At 46.1% G+C, this 24821-nt stretch overlaps 1 protein-coding gene across 1 annotated transcript; it reads left to right on the forward strand.

The window, feature by feature from the left end:
* Positions 1-14: 14 nt before the first annotated feature.
* Positions 15-24583, forward strand: SHPK (sedoheptulokinase). The gene is made up of 7 exons (XM_035027508.1): positions 15-321; positions 5282-5423; positions 12812-12995; positions 13534-13686; positions 14665-14840; positions 17773-17973; positions 21826-24583. Exons 1-7 carry the CDS (start codon positions 22-24, stop codon positions 22236-22238), a joined length of 1569 nt encoding a protein of 522 aa, XP_034883399.1. The 5' UTR covers positions 15-21; the 3' UTR covers positions 22239-24583.
* The last annotated feature ends 238 nt before the right edge of the window (positions 24584-24821 follow it).

Here is a 24821-nt window from a genome sequence, read left to right on the forward strand (position 1 = left end):
GGGCTCCGCCTTCCTCGACCAATGGGAAGGCCGGAAGCCTCCATGCTGGGTGTGGCTGAAGGGCCGGCCCCGCCTCGGCGCCTGGGAACCGGCCGGAGCGGGCCGGAGGGGGCGCCACTCCCCCAGACGTCGGCTGCGCGGCGCTCCGAGGCGATGGCTGCGCGGCCCGTCGTTCTCGGTATCGACCTGGGCACTACGTCTGTGAAGGCGGCCTTGGTGGAGGCTGTGCCCGGCGACCCATCGGGGTTTGTGGTCCTGGCGAGCTGTGCCCGGGCTGCGCGGGCCGAGGCGGCGGCCCAGAGCGCGGCGGCAGGGCCCCAGGTGAGGCAGTGTCCTGGAGCGGCGCCGCCTCCTCGACACCCCTCTTCTCCAAAGAAGTGTCCCTGGTTTCTCCAGCCTGCCTGGCCTCTGCCTGCCTGCTGTAGCTCCTTCTGGTCCGTTAGGCTTCGTCCCAGGAGCTTTTCCCACCTGCTGACCCCGATCCGGCTCCCTGGCCTCTGGGGGCCTTGCTTAAGGGCGCTCTATCCCCGTGCTCTCTGCCTTCCACTTTCTGTACTTTGATCTGGGGAAATTGCGCTCCTTGTGTGACCTCGGGCCTCCCTCTTGTTCTTGACCCCTTGCACCTCACACCTGCCGGTATCCTCAAGTTCAGGATTCAGTCCGTTCCCCAGGGCAGAATTTGGGTTTTCCTCAGCAACTAAGACTGTAGAATCAGGGCCTAAGCGGCTCTCCTCGTTGGGCAGGTGGACTGGGGAATTCAAACACTTGGTCAGCAAAGACACCAGGACCCAAAGGCTGAGACACCTTGGAGGAAGGACCGCTCAGACAGAGACGGGAGAAAAAGATCGGATGGATCATTATACATTAAAACTAGTGTCTTGTGAAAGCTACAGGGTAGAAATGGAGAATTTCGCCACAGTGGGGTCTGTTTGGAGATGTGGGTTCAGGAAGATCATCAGTTCTTAGAGCTGGATTTCATTAATTCTCTTAAAAAGGTAGCTCTATGTTCAGTTAATGGACAGTAGAAATTAATATCCAGGAACCTTCTTTGTAACCTTATGACTTTTTTTTTTTTCTGGATTTCTGCTTGTTTTCCCAGTTGAAATAGGTGGCCTCTAAGGCGCTTTCCAGCCATAAACCTGGGTTTTCTAAGCCCCACTCCCAAGGGCTTGTTTTTCACAATCTTTTGCTGCTTATCTAACTCAGTTCTTTAGGGTTCAGAGTCCGTCTTGCTCAGAAACATTTTAGAGGGTAAAGAGTTCAGGAGCACTTTGCATTTTCATAGAGACTCAAAATTAGTTTGATTAGGGCATCGGTATTTTAGAATGATTATTTCACCTGTGGGGGTGAGCAGCAGAGCTGGGATTACAGAGAGTAGGTTTAGGCACTACCCTTTTTTCTTGAAATAAAGCCGCTCTTTTTTTTTTTTTTCTAAGTAGGCTTCCTGCTCAGCGTGGAGCCCAGTGCAGTTGAACTCACAACCCTGAGATCAAGACCTGGGCTTGAGATCAAGAGTTGGATGCTTAACCAACTGAGCCACCCAGGGGCCCCGAAATAGGGTCACTTCTTGAAAACTACTTTCCCCGCTTCCCACAGCATTCAGCAGGCTGTTCTGTGTTTACAGGCACACCATGTGCCACACCTGCCTAATGAGGGGTTTAGGAGAGGCCAGGAATAGCCCCCCCTTGCATCCTCCACAGGTGTTTTGTGCTCTGGGACAAACAGTATTGCTGTAATTTAATCTATAGCAGGATTTCTCAACCTTGGCACTGTTGATACCTTGGGTTAGAGGATTCTTTGTTATGGGGAGATGTCCTGTGCGTTGTAGGATATTCAGCAGTATCCCTGGCCTTTATCTACTACATGCCAATAGACCCTTCTACCCAGTTGTGACACCCCAAAATGTTTCCATTTTGCCAAATGTACCCCAGGGGACAAACATCACCCCTGGGGTGAGGACCACTGAGCTACAGAAATGCCTGATGACTCTGTCCTTTCCTTTTCCTTCCATACTTTTTACTCTTAAGAAGTAGTGTATACACCAAGGTCAAGCTTGGCAGCTGTATGGAAAGTCAGGCTTTTAGGTATTTGCAACTTTAAAATATCAGGATTTTTGAGGGAATCTCTGTGACCCTTTCTGAGTTACTAATTTCTTCTTTCTAGGCCTCAGTTTCCTCATCTGTAAAGAGGGGTGTGGGGGAGGAAGGTTGAATGGGTTTCTAAGTTCTTTCTCAAATCTAAAGTTTTAGGATTTGATTTGGTTATAGAGGGATGAATATTCTGAACCAAGGAATGGGGGCAGCACTTTTCCTGTTACATTGTGGGTATGCCCACTGTCTGAGAGCTACTCCCTGATCACACTCACCACTAAAACTCAAACTAATTGCTGAACACTGACTGCCCCCTTGTCTTCACTTCCACCTGGCCCATTTCCCTCCTCCACTATCCCCACCCTCGCAACTCACCCACCCTGGGCCCATTTGAAACAGTGGCTCCTCTGTCTTGGGTGGACACACCGTCTGAGGCTGTGTGGGAATTCTTCAGCAGCATCCAAAAGGAATTCTAGCCACAAATGTGACCCACACCTGTAATTTTCAGTTTTCTAGTATTAAAAGTAACATTTGAAATTAATTTTAATTGCATATTTAATTTAGTCCAATATATCCAATGTACTATCATTTCAATATATAATAATATAAAACTATTAATAAGATATTGTGTAGTTTTTCATATTAAACCTGAAGTCTGGTATGTATTTTATACTCCCAACACATCTCAATTCAGGTGCACAGCCATGCACCACCTCTCTGCTGGTCTCTCACTGCCCAACAGTCAGTTCTGCCATAGTCTCTCCCATATATAAAGAGTCCTATTAGAATCTGGGGCTGCATCCTCAGGAAAATGGTTTGTGCTGTCTTTGCACTCCTTCCCCCATCCTACCCATCCTCACCTTCCTTTTTTTCTGCTCCTTTATTCATGCTTGTTTGGAGCCTAGAACTGCCCCTGCCCAAGGCCGGCAGACTGACAGGGCAAGTGAGGGGTTTGTCCCAAGGAGGCGAAGGCTGCGTTCTGCCTTGGGCCGGCTCGCCTGGGGCTTGAGTTTTCCGTGGGTCCTTCTAGTTGTTAAGTATAAGGTTATTTTGTGCCTTGAGATAATTTGTGTGCCAGAAACATTTTACTTTGGTTGAAATAAAAATAAGTATTCAATTTATTAAATTCAGAACCCTAGTTCTTAAGCTTTTAAATTTAGCCTATAAAGCTGTTTCCATTTATAAGTCTAACATGTAACTATCATTTTTGAGGATCTTTGAATAATACTTAATGCCATTTCAGTTAAGTACCTTAGTTACACATTAGTTATACACACACACACACACACACATATACGTATTGTAGTTGCCTGACCCAAAGCTTTTCAGAACACTTAAATAATTCTTGTAAATCTAATAAGTTAAATGGATAGCTATGTAAACTTTAAATGTTTTGTATGTTTAAAATCCTTTTATAAATGTACAGTAGTGAGATTTGAATTTATAATCACAAATCTAGATCAGTTACTCGATTACAGAGGTAACCTAGGCCAAATTCTCTTAAACATATAAATTTACCTAAAATACCAAATACTCAGAAGTTTCTTTAAGCACAAATGTTAATCAGATAGGTATGACTCTTTTAAACATGCATATTTAATTCTTGATTTTGAATTCTTTGATATCTACTTAATCATGGGGCGCAGTTGGCTAAGCGTTCAACTTTTGATCTCAGCTCAGGTCTTGATCTCAAGGTCATGAGTTCAAGCCCCACGTTGGGCTCCACACTGGCTGTGGAGTCTACTCGAAATCTACTTAATCATTGAGAAAACAATTATGTCATCTGGGTTTCTTTTCCAAGTGTATATTTTGTGGTGGCCTCCTTAGCTTTTTGAGACTTCTTACTGATTAGAGGCCTCTCCTGGGAGGGGATGGGATCTTGGAGTCCGATTTCTAGTCTTTAACAGGGACTTCATAATTTGAAAGAAGAGATGGTCATGGAACCTAAATGTTTTTTGGTGTGAGTCACCTACTTTTAAAGTTATATTAGTCTGGACCTCCCACCCATTTGGATATACTGCTTAATTGGTTTTGCATTTCATTATCTCTAAGATACCTAAATGTGTTTTCGCTTCTGATTCCAGAGACCTTTAACCTTTTTCAAATCCTGCATTCTATTCATATTTTTGTCTCTTAGGACCATCTGACTTATAGATAATAGTATGCTGTTTGATTCTCCTTATTTCTCATGACTTTGTTTTTCAAGGTTATTCTGCCTAGAGAAATTCTTAAGGAGGCAGCAAATCAGAAGAAAAGGCAAATCAGGAAAGGATGGTCCTGACTTTCTTGAATCTCATTTCCACCCCCCCAAAATCTCTCTATACTATCAGTCTCTCTCTGGGTACCTTATACCATTGCCTAATTAACCTTCCGATGATGGTACTGTCCCATTCAGAAAGCCCGAGGTGCTCCCCATTGGCTTTAGGAGGAGCCCCTCACCCTGGAGCTCGAGGTCCCCCACTGGGCTCAGCCTGTCCTCTTTTATAGCCTCATCTGCCGCCAGCCCTTGCATGGACCATCTCCCTGGCGCTCTGCCCAGGTATTCTCGACATTACCTCCTTGCCTGCCTTGCCTAGTGGGTGTTTTGTTTCCAAGTCTAAGGCCTGGCCCTAAAGACACTCAGGAAATGTTTGCCACATGGATGAACTAAAGTCTAAGTAGAAGCAAACGCTAGAGCTTGTCCTAAAGTGCTTTAGTCCATGAGGCCTTGCTTGGCTACAACTTTCCTGCCAGGTTCCTCCCTGCTATGTTCCATCCTTCCCTTACCCCAACCTTCTGTGTGCCTTGTGATAGACCCTTAACTTCTTCTTACGTTACGGTCTTTCCTGTATTTTGCTATCCTTCCTGCTAGACTGTCCATTCCTCTATGGCAGAAGCAGTGCTTTCCCCAGCTCAGACTCACCCACAGTGGAGGGGAGAGCCTTGGCCATTTCTGAACCTAATCCACAGCAGCGCCTCACCTGTGCGGGAAGGGAGTGGAGTCTTGATCACCACATTCCTGCTCCAGGCCCTACTGGAGGTGGTGGAGAACCCTCAGTCCCACATGGCACCCCTGAGGCCAGTCAGCGGGTCCTGGAAGGGACCCCAGTGCAATTAGCTCTGCAGCTACTACTCAGGAAACTCCTGGAGGCCTCTTTCCTCCTCCCTCCTGTCTGTGGGCCCCTGCCCACCATGTCCTGTTCTGTTTCCAGGGGCAGGAGCAGGATGTGAGCAGGATCATCCAAGCCCTAAATGAGTGCCTTGCTGCGCTTCCTCGGCAGCTGCTCCAGGACGTCTGTGGCATTGGAGTTGCAGGACAAATGCATGGAGTCATGTTTTGGAAAACAGGCCAAGGTATGCTGGGCCCTGGGGATGATTATGTGCTCCTAGCAATCACTGTGGGATAGCAAAATGCTGCAGAGGGCTCTCCTCTGAAGGATCAGGTCACCCTGAAGTGGGAACAAAGTGGCCTACACTGCCTCTTGTATTTTGTGTGCATCCTTTCTTGTACAAATGTGTAATGAGTAAGCGAACTCTCCACTCACGCACTGTCCATAAACAGGGTGAGGGAAAAGTGAGTTCTCTCAGATTCTCTGTAGGATTCAGTGGAGTGGATTTTCCACAGATTTCTCTTTATTTCTGTTGGTGTCTCAGAGCATCAAATGCAGACGACTAAAGATTAGTGTAGTTGAAGGAGATGCCAAGACACAGAGGAAACTTGAATTTGGGCATAATGTTTGTTGTTTGCCATAATCACAGATGTTTGTGATTTTTAAATTTCAGGGCATCCTTTTTATGGGCTCAAGGTGCTGAGTATTATTTAGTTGGTCGTCTTCTATCAGGTCTGCCACACGCAGAGGTAGGTGACCTGTTCTGTTTGGCCTCCAGGAGGAGGCTTATTAAGCCAGCAAAATAACAATGAGTACTTTACATGCTTGGTGCTGGGCTAAAGGTGTTACCTGTATGATCTCATCAAACTTTCCCAACATCTTTATGATGTAGGTTACATTGTTGTCCTCATTGTGCAGATGAAAAGTGGAGGTTCAGAGAAGTTAATATACTGAGGGTCAAATGGCAGCAAGTGGTGACTCCAGCTTTTGAACCCAGGTTGGTCTGACTTTAGACACTGAGCTCTTAAAGGCCTCTAGGAGGACCAGAGCTGTAGGTGGGTGCAGTAGCTCAATGAAGGGAGGAACTTCCCAAAAGAATGTCCAAGGAAGGATTAGGATGTTATGAGTTCCTGTTACAGCAAGCATTAAAAAGCCTTTTTTTAGCTATTAAAAAATTCTATACAGACATAAAAGTAGGGAGAATATTATGAACTGACACATACCCATCACCCACTTTCAAAGCTACCAACATTTTACGGCAGGTATTTAAGTAGAGGATGGATGGCTACTTTGGGGGCTGTAGTTCAGGGGATTTGAACATTGGATTCACCCCTTTTTGCCTGGAGAGTTAGTAATTCCAGTTCTCCTGGGCCAAGTGAGTGGTGACCTGCCTCTCAGCAGTGGGACAGGTGTCTAGCGATGCATCCTTTGATCAGTCCCCAGGAGGGCCTGGGTGACTGTAGAAGCCAGTGCAGGATCTCTTGCTCCTTCCCTCCTTCTTGTCTGCCTGTTGTCAGGCTGTTTGGGAACCACAGGAGCTGCTTGGCTCTAATTAGTAGTTGGAGGAGAAGGCTGATTAGGGTATTAGAGCTGGCCTCTCAGAGGGAGTCTAGGTTGTAAAAGCTTTTTAAACTCCTTAATTTTGCATTAATGAGAATAAATGTCCTTTTAATACTAAAATCCTTCCCAAAGAGGACAACAGAGATCTAAAGATTGTGGTCTGGTCATACACCTCCCTTTCTGCTCGTTTCCTGGACTCTGTAACAACCACACAAACCATTGCCCACATTGTTGGAGAGAGCTGCTTAATATTTCATTGAGCCAGCCCACATGCCTCCTTGTTTTGTTTTCTGCTTCTGGGAAGGAGGGAAGCCACTCTTTGACGATGATAATACTTGCTTAGTAGAGTAGAGTGAATCATATTTGGGATCAAGTCATTGTGTTTTTAATGGTGGCCATAGATTAGTTTGGCTTCGGTACCTACAACATATAAGGCTCCATGCTAGACCCCACGGGAGACATAGATATGAGCAGACGAAGCCCTCATCCTCCAGGGCACAATCAAGGCCATCGATACAGACAGGCACCGGTGAGCTGAGCAGAGAGCTAATTGCTTCCACAAGGGCACAGGCCAGCCAGCGGGTGGAGAGGAAAGGCAGAGTATGTTCTGAGAGGCCTGTGGTTATGCCCATAGACTCCATTTCCAGGCTCAGTAAGAGCAGGAGAGAAGTGGGGATCATAAAACCAAGCTAAAAGGCAAGCAGCCGACTAGGAGAAAACATTTGCCAGTGTGAATATGGGTATATAATAAAAAAACAAGAACAAAGAAAGGACAAGTGGCTCTGTGGAAAATGGGCAAAGGATACCGAGACGGGCAGTTCCTAGAAGAGGAAATACAAGTGGCTAATAAGCACATGAAGAGATGCTTGATGTCATTAGTAATTAGGGCAGTGCAGATGAAAACAACAAAGAGAAATCATTTCCCACCCACTGGATTATAAGAAATCGAAGTCTGAAAATGCCAAGAGTTGGCAGATGGGGTGGAAAATTGGTTCTTTTAAATATGGCTGGTAGCAGTGTAAATTAGCATAGTCGTTTGGAGGGCCGCTTGATGGGGCCTGTTAAAAATAAGAGAGCTGCTATGACTCAGCAGCTCTGCTACTGGGAGTCTGCTCAGAAAAATTACTTGCACGTGGATGTGCGTAAGGATGCCTACTCACGGTTGTTCCTTGCCTTCTTGTTATGGTAGTGAAAGCTGGCATTTGACCTCAGGGGAATGGATGGATAAATGTTGGTGTGCCCATGCTGCAGGATCTGCAGTAGTTAGAAAGAATAAGTGCATTCATATATACTGACATGGAAGGAACTCCAGAACATTCGGTGGGTGATAAAAACAACGCCTAGAAAAAGAAATACAGTATAGTGCTATTTGTTTTTAAAAAACAGACAAAAACAAAATAAAGTCAACCAAACCGAACCCAGTATGTTGTGCCAGTGTAAAAACTTTATTTAGATGGTTACCCACAAGGGCGAACAGGGACAGGAAGGGGGCTGGGACCCAGGTGGGGATATAAGCAGGCCTTTGGCTTTATCTGTAGTACGTGAACATCTTATACTGAGAATTATCTTTAATATCTGAACATCTTATACTGAGAATCCTGGTTCTACCACTTAGTAGCTATGTGACCTTTGGCAATTTTTTTTTTAACTTTTCTGTGCTTCATTTTTCTTGTACAAAGGGACTAATTATCATACCTATGTGATAAGGCTATTATGTAGATTCAGTGAATTAATACTTTTGAAGTGCTTTGAACACTACCTGGTACATGGTAAGACCTCCATATTTGTTTTATAATACAAACAAAATAAAAATGGTAGTCCAAATTTTTTTTTGTTTTTTTGAAAAAGGACCAGAGTTTTGAAGCAGATACAGGGGTTGGAAGAAAGCTGCGGAGATCCAGGTTTAGGGCTGGGATAAGAATCCAGCTCGAAGTTTAAGTACAGATGTAGTATACAGTTATGAAGGTGCACTGCTTTGAGGAGCCCTTCACCCCAAGTAAAACTTAATGTGCTTTAGGTGCATGATCTGTAACGTGCCTCTGCTTTTCTGGCTGTTGGCCAGGGATACCAAGCAGAGACTGACAAGATCCCTTAGATCCTTTGCCCTGACCCATCTACCTGCAGCATGTGTCCCTAGACATTCTTATGGCTCACTTCCTTACTCCATTCAGGTCCCTCCTCCTTAGAGAGGACTTCCCTGATCACCCTCCAAATATCTATCACTGCTGTATATTTCTTCACAGCAATGGAAAGTATCTGGTATTATATATTTGCTTGTTTATATTCTATAGCCCTAGTGGATAAGCTTTATGAAAGTAGTGACTTCCCCTTGATCATTGCTGTATTCTCAGGGACTAGAACCAGTGCCTAATACATATTAGATATTTAATACACATGTCATTCAATCATGCAAGTATGAATGAATGAATGAATAAATGGATGGATGTTTCGTGGCCTGGAACCCGGGGGAGGGGCAGTTAAGTCTCTTTCTTTGGTTCTTTTTTTTTTTTTTTAAGATTTTATTTATTTATTTGACAGAGAAAGACACAGCGAGAGAGGGAACAGAAGCAGGGGGAGTGGGAGAGGGAGAAGCAGGCTCTCCGCTGAGCAGGGAGCCCGATGCGGGGCTCGATCCCAGGACCCTGGGATCATGACCTGAGCTGAAGGCAGATGCTTGACAACTGAGCCACCCAGGCGCCCCTCTTTCTTTGGTTCTTAATGAATGTATTTATAAGAAAATGTAATGGTTTTGGCTCCCAAATCTGGGACTTGAGATCAGACATAGCCATGAAACAGCTGCCTGTGGGGCTTTGCCCTGCTTTGCTTCTGGCAGGCATTGTTCTCATTTGGAGGCCACCTCATGTCACATGGAGCCAGATTCCCATCTCTGTCCATTGGGTCTGGAGTGTTCTTGCTGCTGATAACTTTTCTCAACTGGCACTTAATGTCAACATTCTTTTCCCATTCTGCTGCAATGGTTATATTAATATTGTGTGGAAGTGTGAGAAATCTCCCTTGTATGAGGAGAGGAAAGAACAAAAGATATGTAGGGGGGTGTATTCTCTTTCTTTAAGACTGTTGGAAGTCTTAGACCATGGACAGTTTAGAAGGTAAAGGTTCATTTTCATTATTATCATCACTAACATTAATTGAGTCCTCACTGTGTCAGATACTGTTCTAAATGCTTTACATGTGTTAACTCATTTAATACACACAACCCTATACACACAACACGCACAACACACCCTAACCCTATTCTAACCCTTCCCCTTGCTACTAGTTTGACAGTAAAGTCAACACATGGCAGGAAGAGATACCAGACCCGGGAAAGAGTTATAAGTGTCCTCCACCCCTGGACTTCCAGATACACTTGCCACCAAGCTGCTGAACTAGCTTGATTGTTGGCTCTCTCCCCCAAGATTGGTTTCAGAAGAATCGTAAGAGAAAAACACCAAGGAAAGGGGAGAACACTGTGAGAGAACCTAGGGTGATGGGGCTACTTGGAGTTGGTGTGTGTAGGTTGATGGTTTGGGTGTAGGGCAAGATGCAACCAGCCTTGCCTGTGGGAGGATAAGGAACTGCTGGTTCCCCTGGATTGTCATGGCTTTGGGACAAGCAGCACCTTGTCCATAGCGAGGTGTCTTCAGGAATAAAATCAAGGCAGTGGAGAAAAGCAGGTGTCTCTCCCCAAATCACAGGGCTGGTGACCTATAATCTAAGGATCCTCAAAACATTGTTTCATCCTGGGGGGCAGAGTGGAAGCCCTGACCCGAAGAGATGTTTTTCAGGGTGGGATGGGTTAGCTGTGGATTCACCCCAGGTCTCATCCATCCTCCCCAGACCTTTGGGAGCTGGCAGGGACTGAGGTCTGGCTCATTTACACTGCCCGACAGAGTAGCCAATACTCCCAGAACAAAATGAGTTCAGGGACCAGGACAATAAGATGTTTCAAGTTCACAGCTGTTTCACAAGAAAAAAATGTGCTGGGTGATTTGATGGAGATTTTTTTTTTAAGATTTATTTTTTAATTTATTTTAGAGAGGGAGAGAGGGAGAGGGAGCAAGTGTGAGTGGGGAAAGGGGCAGAAGGAGAGAATCTTCAAGTAGACTGCCCGCTGAGCTCAGAGCCTGATATGGGGCTTGATCCCATGACCCATGAGATCATGACCTGAGCTGAAACCAAGAGCTGGATGCTCTCGGAGCCACCCAGGAACCCCAGATGGAGATTCTTTCAGAAGCAAAACTAATAGAATGGACAGTCTAAGCATTTAAAGTTAGCCTGATATACATACTAAAATATACGAAAGGAGAATATTAGCAAGAAACAATAAGAAGAAAACATAAAAAACAAGCAGAAATATTAGGTATAAAAAATATAATGGTTGAAATAAAGAATGTAATAGATGGGATTAATAACAGAATGGATAGAACTTCAGAACAAATTAGAGAATGAAAGATGCAAATTTAGGAAACCTCTCAGAAGGAAGAAGAAAAGCACAAAGAAGTAGAAAATATAAAACAAAAGGTAAGAGATATTGAAGATACAAGTAGAAGTGCTAGCATCTGAATACTAGGAGATCCAGAAAAGGAAAAATAACAGTGGTAGAGGAGGAAATATTTGGAGAATTAATGGAGAAAATTTACTTACCATAATTGACAAAATAAGATATAACAGTCTGGACCAAAGGTGCCCATAGAATGTCAATAGAAGAGAGAGAAGGAAAACCTCATAGCTGGATATATTATAGTGAACTTTTAAGGATTTCAGAGACAAAGAAAATTCCAAAAGCTTACAGAGTGAAAAACCAGATCCTATATAAAAATTAGAAGCAGATTGACTAGATAGTTTTCAACAGCAACATTCTATGTAAAAATGCAATGGAATCACATTTTGGTTTTCTATTGTTGCATAACAGACTACCTCCAAAACTCCATGACTTAAAACAGCAACTATTTTATCATATCTTGTATGATCTACTTCTACATATTGGATTGAGCTGCTCTACATGGGGTTGACAGAGGCTGCCTGGGAGTATTCATCTCGTGGACAGACTGGTCTGGAGGGTTCCAGAGCGGCTCTACTCAGTGCCTGATGCCTTGGTGGGGAAGGCTGGAAGGCTAGACTCAGCTGAGGATGACCTGCTAGATGCCTGCATGTGATTTCTCCACATAGTTTCTCTAGCATGGTAGCCTCAGGGTAGTGGGACTTCTTACCTGGTGGCTGGCTTCCCCCAGAGTGAGTGCTCCAGGAGACTCTGGTGGGAACTGCAAGTCTTCTTATGACCTAGCCTTGGCAGTCCTAGGATGTCACTCCCCCCACATTCTCTTGCTCTCGCAAATCATCAAGGCCAGCCTAGATTCAAGGAAAGAGGATTTAGACTCTACCCCTTAATGGGAGGAGTAGCAAGGAATTTGTGGCAATCTATCACAAATCTACAAAGTGTTTTTAAGTATTGAAGAAAGGGAACTTAGAACCTAGAATATCACAGCCATCCTTCAAAAATATCCTGAGCCATGTAGGCTTCTAGATGCTTTGCCACAGAACGAACTACACTGGAACTAGTTTGGGGTAAAATATTTAAATAAGAGCAGAGAAAAAAAAATCTAGATTTTAAGAGATCAATGAGATAAATTAAGTAAAGATGGCCAGATTCCTGAGTAAAGTTGATGTCTAAAATCAATTAGCTAAGACCAAAGGAAAAGAGAAAATATATCCATCATCATCCAGAATCAAGTCTAGCTAATATTATCATGATAAGGGTTGGAAGGACAGAGACTAGGGGACTTGAGTGTGCCAAATTTCTTTTCTGACAGGGTGGGAGGGGATATAATATCAACTTTAAAAAAATGAATTAAAGGGAACACAGAAGAAGTGGGATAAATGGAGGGAGTAGGTGACTTGGCCTGAGTCACACAGCCATTGGTGGTGGAGCCAGGTGCTCTGATATCAGAACCCACGTGCGTGAGTGAAGTATTATCATTGCTGTAACCTCACTAGCAGAGTGCTCTCAAGGACATGTTGCTGCTGGTCAGATGTTCTTTTCTCTGTTTTTGGTAATTTCCTTTGTTCCAGGCTGTGAATGGACAGAGGGAGGGCCCTCTCCTGTGTTTGAGCCCGGAGCCGTGAGCCACCTGGTCACATGGCAGGATGGCCGGTGTAGCAGTGGGTTCCTGGCTTCTTTGCCCCAGCCAGAGTCCCATCTCAGTGTGGCCTCAGGGTTTGGCTGTGCAACCATCTTCTGGCTTTTGAAGAATAGGTATGGACAACTGATTTTTGAATCGGGTGCTGAATTTCCAGGGAAACGAGAGTGGCCAGGGGACTGTACCTCCCGCCGGTCAGCATCACTCCACCTGCTGGAGCATCCCTCAGTGAGGTGGCCTGGCACAGGGTGTGGTCGCAAGACCTAGACTTGGTCTAGAACTGCTTCATTTCTCGGAAGGCTCTTTGTTGGTTATCTGATTCTAAACCAGAGGGGGAAAGAAAAAGGCAGAGAGGGCAGGGGACTTTCCAAGGGTTCCATGGTAAGTTCACGGTGGGGTCAGGGCTGCTGAGAACAGCCAGTGTCCTGCTTTCTCAAGCGTGGTGCATCCTCCCCTGAGACCAGTCCCTGAAGGCCGACTCCAGCCAGCTTTGCTGTGAGTGGCTGGGAGGTCCTCACCCTGGGAAGTTCAGCATGTGGGGTGCTTGCTGCCACCCAGCTATGCCATGTCGAGTCCACTGCCTGCAGCTAGGTGTGGTACAGGCTTGCAAGTTGCTATTAGACTACGTTGAATTGTTTTTGATATGAAAACTAGCCCAGAGTTCCTGAGGTCCTACGATGCTGCTGGCACCATCCATGACTATGTGGTTGCCATGCTGTGTGGCTTGCCAAGATCCCTGATGTGCGACCAGAATGCTGCTAGCTGGGGATATTTCAACACTCAGAGCCAAAGCTGGAACTTGGAAATGTGAGTATATCCTTGCAAGCTGGCTCCAGGCTAACGGCCAGAATCTCGAATGTGAGGGATTTAGTGGGGCTTTCCCATTTGGGAACAATAGTGGAGGATTCCAAGAGCCTAGGAATCAGGTTCCCCTGCCCCTCAGCCTGTCCAGTCACCAGGCAAGGGTGGGCCTGGCTGTAAGTGAACCCTCGGAGGCGGACACCTCTTACACCCTGCTGTCCTGCTCCCCTACAGCTGCCCAGACCCAGGTTGGGCTCCCCCGTTCTCTGTGACTCGGACCGAGCCTGCAGATTTCAAAGAACAACTGTCAGTGTAATGAATTTTAAAATAAGGTTAAGAAGTGAAAGTAGTAGTCTTGAGGGATGTCTTTTAAAGTTCTTTTTAAGGAATTGTTTGCCATTTCAGATCCAGGAATCCTGTGCCCTCTAAGTTCACTTCCTTCAGGGTCCAAATTCTGAGCTCTGTAAAAAAACAAAAAGCACCTGGTAGTTCAGGTAAAGGACTTTCTAGCATGTTGTGTAAAATTGACAGTCCCCTGTTTACTAACCCCGAGTGATGAATGCAGTTGGTGTTCAGGAGAGTGATGGGTCTGACTTTGGTTTGGCCGGTGCTAACTGACTATGACTGTGTGCTGAAACTCTGTCTCCCTTTGCAGAGTATGTTCCCTTCAAACACAAAAGGCTGGGTAGTGGTGACATCTGGCTCTTTCTAACTCTTCCTGATCACCCCTGCTTAAACTGGTGGCTTTCGCCCCTGGAAGGCCAATCCCAAGCTTTTGAAAGCCAGTGTTCACTTTTTAAAAAATGCAAGTCTGTTTCTCATTGTTTAAAAAAAGCCACAGAGGCCCTCTGTCAAAACACTGGATTCTATCCTCCCTTCTTGTATGTGTGTCCTGTAGGGTTTTCCTTCATTGAGCTTCCTGGAAGCAACAAAGACCCAAAAATCCAGCTCCGGGTAAATGTACTGTCCATTTTTGGATTGCAGATTGAGGGCCTCAGGCTTTCCCACGCACCTGCTCCCAGACATCGCCGAGGCCGGCAGTGTGGCGGGCAGAACTTCCCATGCCTGGTTTGAAATCCCACAGGGGACACGGGTGGGCGTGGCCTTGGGTGATTTACAGGCCTCCGTCTATTCCTGTATGGCCAAAAGGACAGATGCAGGTAAGTCTTGCTTTTGTTGGCTCCTCAGACTTCTGCTGGTGCCTCCTAAGCTCCAGCTCTGTGTGAGGGCCCAAGGGGCACCCGTAACCAGCAGCCTCAGCATCCCATTGATCGCTATTCCGTGAACATGAATAACCGCCTCCTTCCTGCGGGTGAAGCCCCTCCTGGAGCTTACAATCCAGCAGGGCAAGTTCTGTCCCTGACCACAGTCTGTGTTTTTCTTCCTTAGGGCCAGGTAAGGGAATTGACTCTCTCTAGTTGGCTGATTTCTACATAACTCCATGACCCAAAAAGTAGATTAGTAGATGAGGGTTTTTTGTTATTGTGTCTTTGTCAATGGAAGTTCCATCCGATCTGATGAGGAGTGCAGTCTTTCTGCATTCAGGGTAAGAGAGTCACAGTGAGGTGGAGGCCGGAGTCTAGGGCAGGGCTTGGTAAACTTTTTCTGTAAAGGGCCAGATAGTAAATATTTTAGGCTTTGTAAGCCATATAGTTTCTGTCCTAACAGCTCAACTCTGCTGAAGCGTGAAGCAGCCATAGCTAATACATAAATGAATAGGGGTATAGCTGTGTTTCAGTAAAACTTCATTTATAGACACTAAAATACGAATTTCATAGTGTTTTCATGTGTCATGAAATTTTCTTCTCCTTTTGATTTCTTCTCAACCATTAAAAAATGTAAGAACATGCTACTGGGATTGTAAAATGCTATAGCCCCTTTGGAAAACAGTCTGGCAGTCTCTCAAAAGTGAAACATGGAGTTAGCACCCGACCTAGCATTTCCACTCCCAGGTGCACACCCAAGAGAACTGGACACATGTCCACACAAACACTTCACAAAGATGTTCTTAGCAACATTATTCATAAAATTCATAATTTCAAAATTAGCTGAGAGGGAAAGTGAAATTCTACCTATTTTGTTTGCACATATATGTGATAAAATCTTTTAAGGCCAACAGTTGTTCAAAACCTTTTCTCCCCAGTTTTTTTTTCATATGTCAGCAGCCCCCTTTTTTATCTTTTTTATTATGTTCAGTTAGCCACTGTATAGTACATCATTAGTTTTTTTTATGTTATGTTAATCCCCATACATTACATCATTAGTACATCATTAGTTTTTTGATGATGTAGTGTTCAGTGATTCATTAGTTACATATAACACCCAGTGCTCATCACACCCCGTGTCCTCCTCAGTACCCATCACCCTGTTACCCCCTCCCCCCACCCCCCTCCCTTCTGAGACCCTCAGTTCATTTCCCCGGGTCCAGAGTCTCTCATGGTTCATCTCCCTTTCTGATTTCTCCCCCTGCAGTTTTCCCTCCCTTCCCTGTAGCCCTCTGTGCTATTGCTTATGTTCCACAAATGAGTGAAACTAAAATCAATGCTTCAGGAAAATATGCTAAATTTATTCTGTGACTTTTAATTTTCCTAATACATCATCTCTTGCCTATATCCCTTCATCTCAAAGTATGAATGTCAGGGAACTCACGTGGACTTTGGAGTCCAGCCCACTGGCCTGGGTGAGAATTTAGCCCCTCTTCTCCTTCGGTGTGACCTTGGACAGGTTGCTTTTTTTCCTGAGCCCTTGTCATCATCCAAAATGAGGGCAATGATATGTTTCTCATGGGACAGTTGTGGTGACACACTGGGATGGTGCCTATAAAGAGCCTGGCTCTTTCTACCTTGGTGTTTTTTAATCGTAGGCTGTTCCCTTGACAGAGGGCTGTCCTGTGCCTGGATGTAAATGTGCTTTCTCTGTAGTAAGTGAGGGGCTAGTCAAATGGGAAGAAAGTAGGTATTAAGCTCCCTCTTCACTGAGCTGGTTGTAGTCTCTGGTTCCAGACTGGGTCTGCTGGCAGTGCTCACTTGTTCTGTGTCCATGGGCAAAGTCGGGTGGCCTCCATCCTTGACACCCCCACTTGAGGGGACAGGTGGAGGGCATGTTGCTTCTGGTATAGAGTCATAGTGAAAGGCTTGATGTGGCAGAAAGTAAAGGTTATTGGCTTTCCAAGATTGTTTTCAGTCTCCTAGCTTCCAAATTCCTAGTACGTAGGGGAGTTACATGCTGATCTCAGTTATTTCAGACCCCAACAGACTGAGAAGAACAGGCTTTTTGGCCAGGTCTTGTGAGAAATGGAAGAGAAGAGACTTCCAGGGTAGTCCATAGGCCCTGGTCTCAATCCAGAGGAGAAAATCATCCCCTCTGTGCTGAGTCTGGGAGCTTTTCCCCTGCTGGTGGAGGAGGTTAAGAAAAACACCATGGATATGAGAAGGAGGTGGCACTTGCTGAAAATGAATGAAACCTCCCCAGAGAGTCAAATACTTGGGCTGAGAGAGGTCTTACTATCTGTACATCGTTGTCTATTGCTGTGTAACAAATCACTTAGTAGCCTAAAGCAGCGAACATTTATTATCTCTCATAGTTTCTGAGAGTCAGGAATCTGGATGTTGCTGGATGGTCTGGTTTAAGGTCCCTCCTGGAATTGCAGTCGAGCTGTTGCTTAGCTGGGTCTGCAGTCATCCAAAGGCTTGACCAGGCCTGGTGGATCTACTTCTCAGCTCATTTATGTAGCTTTTGGCAGGAGGCCTCAGTTTTTTGCCACATGGACCTCCGCAGGGCTGCTCATGACATGGTGCCTGCCTCCCCTCAGAGCAAGTGATCAAGACAGAAGCTGCAGTGCCTTTTTATGACCTGGGCTCCAAAGTCACACAGGGTCACTTCTGCTTTATTTTCTCAATTAGAAGCAAGTCCCCAAGTCTAGCCTACACTCAGGGGGTGGGGGAAGTTCGGCTCTACCTCCTGAAAGGAGGGGTCTCAAAGATTTTGACGACATTTTTTTGGTAAACCAGCACACTCTCCCCTTTCCCTCTTGTGACCTGTGACCTCTGACTCGGCCAGACAGGCCTAACTTCTGCTTCCCTTGGACCCCAGTTCTCAACATCAGCACCTCAATTCAGTTGGCAACCTCCATGCCTTCAGGATTCCAGCCGGCGCAGACTCCAGACCCTGCGGCTCCAGTCACCTACTTCCCGTACTTCGACAGGATCTACCTGGCGGTGGCAGCGTCACTCAATGGGGGCAACGTGCTGGCCACGTTTGTCCACATGCTGGTCCGATGGATGGCAGATCTAGGTAAGGTGTCGCCCACACGGTGATGTGTTCCCCGCTTGGCCTTTCGATGTGGCAGTGTCTTGGTGCTGCCGGTGTTACTTAAGCTTCTAGATTCGTGTGTCAGACCCAGCCCGGCTCCAGCACATCCCTTCCTTCTTTAGGGATCTGGGCCTGTAGCCTTTTTTCCTCTCATCTTCTGAGCCGCCGTCACCTCTTTTTTTCTGAGGGAGCACCTTTTCCTCTAACATTGACTGGTCTCCTGGCTCTCCCCTGCCCACTGGTTACTTGTCAGTAGCTCACCATCCCTTTCTGATGACTGCAGAGAGCTGAAAATAAAATGATCAAACATGGATGAGTGAAAAGACTCCTGGTATTTTACAATATTATAAAATCCTTATAGCATTTATTCCTGGCAAGTGGTTCCTGACTCCCTTTCTTGGAAGGGATCCCTGAAAAGTGTGATGCCCTTCTGCTTTCTTCAGGGTAGACTAGATCGGGCCTTTCTCTGCTCTTCATTTGCAGAGAAACTTGTAGCCTCCTTCCAGGAAAGGTTCCCTTTCCAAGTCCTTAAGGTAGAAATGAAATCACTGGTGAGCCATGCAGGTCTGGGGAAATCACTGGTCCGCCTGTAGGAGCTCTGAATCAGGTCACGCCAGGAAGCTTTCAGCCGTGTTAACAAGGTGAGGCATGGGCGGTAGGGAGCACGTGGGAAGCTCACACTGCTTGTGCAGACAAGTGTTGCTGACCCATGTCAGTGCTTTCCGGCTAGCCAGGGGAATTCTGCCCCCTTGGCTGAGATCCCCTCAGGAATGCGTCATTAAGAGAACAGAACTCTGATTTTGTTTTGCCTCAAAAGGTGTCAGAAAAGGTTTTCAAGATGCAGAACCAGTCGGGTGCCTGGGTGGCTCAGTCGTTAAGCGTCTGCCTTCAGCTCGGGTCATGATCCCAGGGTCCTGGGATCGAGCCCCACATCGGGCTCTCTGCTCTGCGGGGAAGCCTGCTTCTCCCTCTCCCACTCCCCCTGCTTGTGTTCCCTCTCTCACTATGTCTCTCTTTGTCAAATAAATAAAATCTTAAAAAAAAAAAAAAAAAGATGCAGAACCAGTCATCAGAACCTTCAGGCAAGCCCTGTATTTAGATACTGTTTTAACTGTTTGGCTCTATCAGTTGTTGACTGAGCTGACCTACCGGTCTATCATTACACAGAAGTGACTGTTATTTTTACCCCTGAAAGAGATGGTAATATTATTTAATTTCTCTGTAAGATGTTTTCAAAAAGAAAAGTCCCTTGCATTTTCATGGTTCTGGTTTTGATGAAACTGAGGACTTTGAAGGTTAGTATTATATGTAACTTAACCTTTTAAGAAATTTCTACAATAATGTCATTTGATTAAAAAATATATAGATGCTGGGGTGCCTGGGTGGCTCAGTCAGTTAAGCATCTGACTCTTGATTTTGGCCCAGGTCATGATCTCGGGGTCCTGGGATCCAGCCCCCCGTAGGGCTCTGCACTTGGCATGGAGTCTATTTGAGGATTCTCTCTCTCTCTCTCCCTCTGCCCCTTCCCCTGCTCACGTGTGCTCTCTCCCTCTCTCTAAAATAAATAAATAGGGGTGCCTGGGTGGCTCAGTTGGTTAAGTGTCTGACTCTGGATTTTGGCTCAGGTCATGATCTCAGGGTTGTGGGATAAAGCTCAGCGTCGGGCTCCGTGCTTAGCAGGGAGTGTGCTCAAGATTCTCTCTCTCTCTCTCTCTCCCCCTCTGCTCCTCCTCCCTCTCTAAAATAAATGAATGAATGAATGAATGAATAAATAAAATAAATCTTTAAAAAATATATAGATGCAAATACAATAAGGTTTGTTGAGATAAGAGACATTACATTTATTAACCAGATATGGAAATATTAAAGCATAAGATATAAAAATAAAACTCTCTATTCAGAATACCCTAGGTTTGCATTACTTTCCAGAAGTTAGAAAACAGGGAGTTTCACCCTCATGCGGTTTAGAGTAGGGACTCTGAAGCTAGGTGGCCTGGGTTTGAATCCCAGCTCTGCCACTTTCTTGTGCTTCGGGGCAGGTTACTTGTCCCCTCTGTTCTTCACTTTCCTCATCTGGAAAGGGATTATCCTAGATGTACCTTAAATAACTGTGGGGATCAAATGAGTTATATTGCAGGGCACTTAGAATGATGTCTGGCCCATAATAAGTGTGGTATAACTGCTTGTTAAATAAGCATAGTGGTGGTGCAACCCGGGAGAGTGCCTCAGTTCTCAGCTCTGTCAAGTCATTATGTGGCTTTGGCAAGTCCCTTGCCTTCGGTGTTTTTTCAGCTCTGATGGCCTGTGGGTCTAAGCCTGTGATGTGAGTATTTGGCAACTCATAGCATTTAATCCCCACAGTGGATTTGGATGAGGTGGTAAGCCAAGGGACGCAGAGACAGGGCTAGAAGCCAGGTCTCTGAGGCCTTCAGCTGCTAGACTCCTTCCTTCAGGTACCCCCCAAGGCTGGGGTCATGGCTCAGATGTTTTCCAGCGAGGAAGAACGCTTTATTTTCACATTTCCTTAACATGCTTTTGGGAATTTTTATTAAGGACATACAAACACATCGTTTATTGTTTTCTTCTTTTAACTATAGACTTTCTTTGGGTTTTGACAGTTTTCCACTAATGTCGTTTTCCTGTTCCAGGATCCAATTCAGGATACCACATTGCATTTAATCATCATATCTCCAGTCTCTCTGCTTTCTATTTTTTTTTTACGTTTTTATTTATTTAAGTAATCTCTACACCCAATGTGGGGCTTGAACTCATGACCCTGAGATCAAAAGTCATACGCTCTACCGACTGAGCCAGTCAGGTGGAGCTTTTCTGTTTGAAAGCTTTCTATTTGATTGATCTGTTTTTTTTTTCTTTCTTTTTAATCTTCTTTCCCTTTTTTTCCCATAATTTTATGGTTTTATATTCTTTATTCTTTTAGAAGTTTTCAATGCACTATGTTTCCTAAGATGTGGAGAGATAATCCCTCTTATACACTGCAGTAGTAGTTAAATTGGTCCAGCTTCTAAGGGGCGATTATGATGTGCATATCTTTTGAACCAGCAGTTCTCCAAGGATTCAGTCCTACGGATTTGTATACTTGTACACATGTGCTAGGTTATTCATCAAGCATGTGATTTTTCTGAGATTTTAGTAGAATTTCTAGAGGGAGGGGAAAGACACTAATATTCATTCTGGCATTTTTTTCTTTTCTTTTTTTTTTAAGTAGGCTCCATGCCCAACATAGGGCTCGAACTCACAACCCTGAGATCAAGAGTCGCACGCTCTACTGACTGAGTCAGCCAGGTGCCCTGATTCTGGCATATTTAACCAGAGTTCTGCTGATCACATTTTGACTATCATATTTAAATTATTTCTCCCTCTTCCTCTCTCTCATTCCCAAGTGTGTGTAGCTGAGTTTGTGTAAGTTAAATGTGCTGCCACTGAGACTTCACAGTGACACTGGGGTGGTGGCTCTCAGCACTGGCTGCACTCTGGAAACACTTGTGAGGTTTTAAAAACAATGTTGATGTCCTAGTCCTGCCTGCAGAATGCTGATGATTTGGCCATGGGGTGGGGTAGGGTAGGCATTTTATAAAAGCTCCTCAGGTGATTGTTATGCCCTTAAGTGTTGGTAAGCACTGGTCTAGAACCTTCTATTTCAGAAGTGTGGTTCTTGGGCCAGCAGCACTGGCTTCCTCTAGGAGTGGAGAACAGCTACAGAATCTTGGGACCTACCCCAGGCACACAACTATGCTGCGCCCTGGGAATTCTATACTGTCTCAGCCTACAGCAAGGGGTGCATGAACTCACACAGGTCTTTTCTGTTCTTGGAAGGTCTAGAGGTCGAAGAATCCACTGTGTATTCATGTATGATCCAGGCAGCTGCACAGCAAAGAGACACCTGCCTAACTATCACTCCAACGGTGTTGGGCGAGAGGCACCTGCCGGACCAGCTGGCCTCAGTGACCAGAATCTCCTCCTCTGATCTCTCCTTGGGGCACGTGACCCGGGCCCTGTGCCGAGGCATTGTTCAAAACTTGCACTCCATGCTTCCATTTCAACAGCTCAAGGAGTGGGGTGTGGAGCGGGTAATCGGCAGTGGGAGTGCACTGTCCAGGAATGAGGTGCTGAAGCAGGAGGTGCAGAGGGCTTTTCCCTTCCCAGTGTCCTTTGGGCAGGATGTGGACGCAGCTGTGGGGGCAGCTGTGGTCATGCTCCAGAGAAATCTTAACCAGAGGGAGTCTTAGTCAGTGCATCCTTTCGCCAAAAGACTGTTGCAGATTTTATCTAACTAACATTCCTGACATGACCTTGGGGTCATCCTTTTCCTGGACAGTTTTGTGGGCAGCTTTTAAGCAAAGCTTGTTTTCAGGGCACCATCTTGACCAAGAACCTACCTTCATCCTCTAATAATGCAGCCAGGACTCATCAACTAGATCCCAAATCAGTGCTTTCCAAGAGACTCACTTGGGAATTGGTCGCAAATGTAAATGTGGAAAAAAGAGAGAGGGACAAAGAAAGAAAAGGAACAGTAGCCCAGCATCATGGTCAGCAGGCTCTTTTGTGATTCACCTGTAGACAAAGAGACCAAAAAGTCTCCAAGTAAGAAAAGAAGGCCCCCCACCCCCCACCCCCCTGCCGCTCCAGCTTTTGGGATGATTGTATTTTGGGACATGAAGCCCAGACTTGGCTCACATGCACTGTTGGAAAAGTCCTTCCCTACTGGATTGTATCATGTGTCCCTGCAGTCCCCCTCCCATTCTTGTTCTCCCTTGGTCATAGCTGGTTAGCTGAGGCAGGGTATGGCCCAAGATAGTAAAGCAGACTGGCTGAGATGAAGATGCAGGGGTCTCTGCTGGCCTTCTCACCATGTGCTCCCCCTTCCAAGGAGAGCCTGCTGCACTGGAGCTGCTCCAGATCCTTAACACAACTGGCTCGAAGGCACATAGCAGGGAAGGAAAGGGGGCGTAGCATGACCAGCGAGGGAGATGGATGCTGCATGGCCCCACCATTCAGGCATATTGTTCCCAAGAGTCTGACCAGGCACGAGTAGGACCCCTTTCCAGGGTGTGTCTGGGCAGCAGTGTGTTTTTGGCCCTGTACATTCTTGGGAATCTTTCCAACAGAGGGATGTGGCTGGGCATGCTCCTGTCAGAGAGGGTGGACAATTTACTCAGAGAGAACCCCTTATCCTGCGGCCCTAGCCTTTCTTTCTCTTGGTGTAGGCCTTGCTGGGCCACTATGTGTCCTGGCTCGCAGAAACATTCCCCTGGAGTCAGCATCCCTGCAGGGATCCCAGAGCATCTTAAACCTTCCAGTAGTTGGTAGGCATGAACATGGATGGCATGGCTTCCAGGAGAAAGCCATCATTGCTGCATCTAATTCCAGACTCCCAAGAGTGATCCCAAGCCTCAAGCAGGCCTGACTCTGAGGCACCTGGGCAACTATGAGTCTGGGAAGCAGTCCTGTTGTCTCTTTGTAAATGTCACTTTATGAATTATGTGATTGTCCGAAGCTCTTAGATTAATCTGCCTGGCCATGCTGATTGGATTTTAGATACTAAAGCTCATTCTTCCAGAGACTTGTACCTTTAATAAGACACACCTGTCTTCTTTGGGATTGTTGTAAATTATGGCATAGCTGCAGAGCTTGGTTTGGGAGGTTGGACATAGCCCTGAGGATCATTTGTAGGTTGTACTATAGAAAACCCCTGCCTGCCCTGCAGTTCTGCCGGGACAAGTGGCTGAAGATCACTCAGGAAAGTCATGTGAGTTTTCTCTCAGCTAGAATGAGTCGACACCATTATTTTGGAGCCGTGGCAGGCCTATGAGAGAGAAGCCACCTTGGGATAGGCCAAAAGATAACAGCCCTGTCCGTCAGGAGGAATTGGTCCTCCGGCTTCGGGGAGGCAGCCTGTCTTGCGTCCTCAGAGTGCTGTGGATGGAGTCCGTCAACGTAAGATGAGAACCTGGATGCAAGGCCAGGAAGCCCAGCCCAGTGCCCAGTGTGGGGCTGGAACTCCCTGTTCCCTTTCCACATGTCCCCTCTACCTCTGAGGGCTGAGCCTCGTGCCGTCCAAGCTTGTCAGCTCAGAGCCCTGCTGCGGTATTTATTGCACGTGGCCTGGGCCTCTGCAGGGGGGTTGAACACAGCTCCCAGGGCCTCGTTTCTTCAGCCTGAAGTCACAAACCACTCACTGCTTTTGCTGTCATTCCTGGAAGGTACCAGTAAGTGTTTGATACCAGCACGATCCTCATGTGAGGAACTGGCCTTGAGGACTGCCTGCCCGTGTCCGGATCTTACAGGCACATGGTAGGCTCGCACTTTCCCACCTGATTGCTTTGGCCAGTGAAACGTGAGCAGAAGTGTGCCACTTGTTCTGTGCCTTCAGGCCAGTTGTGTGGGCCTTTAGGAGCCCGTGTGTGATGTGTCACATTGCCTTCCTTTTGCCACCAGTGACTGGTCGTGTCCCAGAGAAGGGCTCTGTCAGCTTGGGTTCCATGTTAGGACAGTGTGGCGGAGAACCCTCACCAACGAATGAGCAATGTGCAGTGGGACTAAGAAATAAACCTTTGATGTTTGACACCACTGAGATTTGGGGCTTGTTTGTTACCACAGCATAACTTAGTGTACCCTGACCACTACAGCCGCCCTAGAGACCGTACCTAGGCTCAGCGGCACCCAGCACGGACTGACACATTTATCAACACCCACTAGGAGCTGGGTTTTCTGTCAGGACAATGATGAGTTGTTGAATTTCCATCACTAGGGAATGAAATAAACACTAGGACAGATTTATGTGTGTGCAGAAGGAGGAACAATTCATTCTT

The sequence above is a fragment of the Mirounga leonina genome, unplaced genomic scaffold (assembly GCF_011800145.1).
Source record: "Mirounga leonina isolate KUSES-001 unplaced genomic scaffold, KU_Mleo_1.0 Mir_200, whole genome shotgun sequence".
NCBI classification, from domain to species: domain Eukaryota; kingdom Metazoa; phylum Chordata; class Mammalia; order Carnivora; family Phocidae; genus Mirounga; species Mirounga leonina.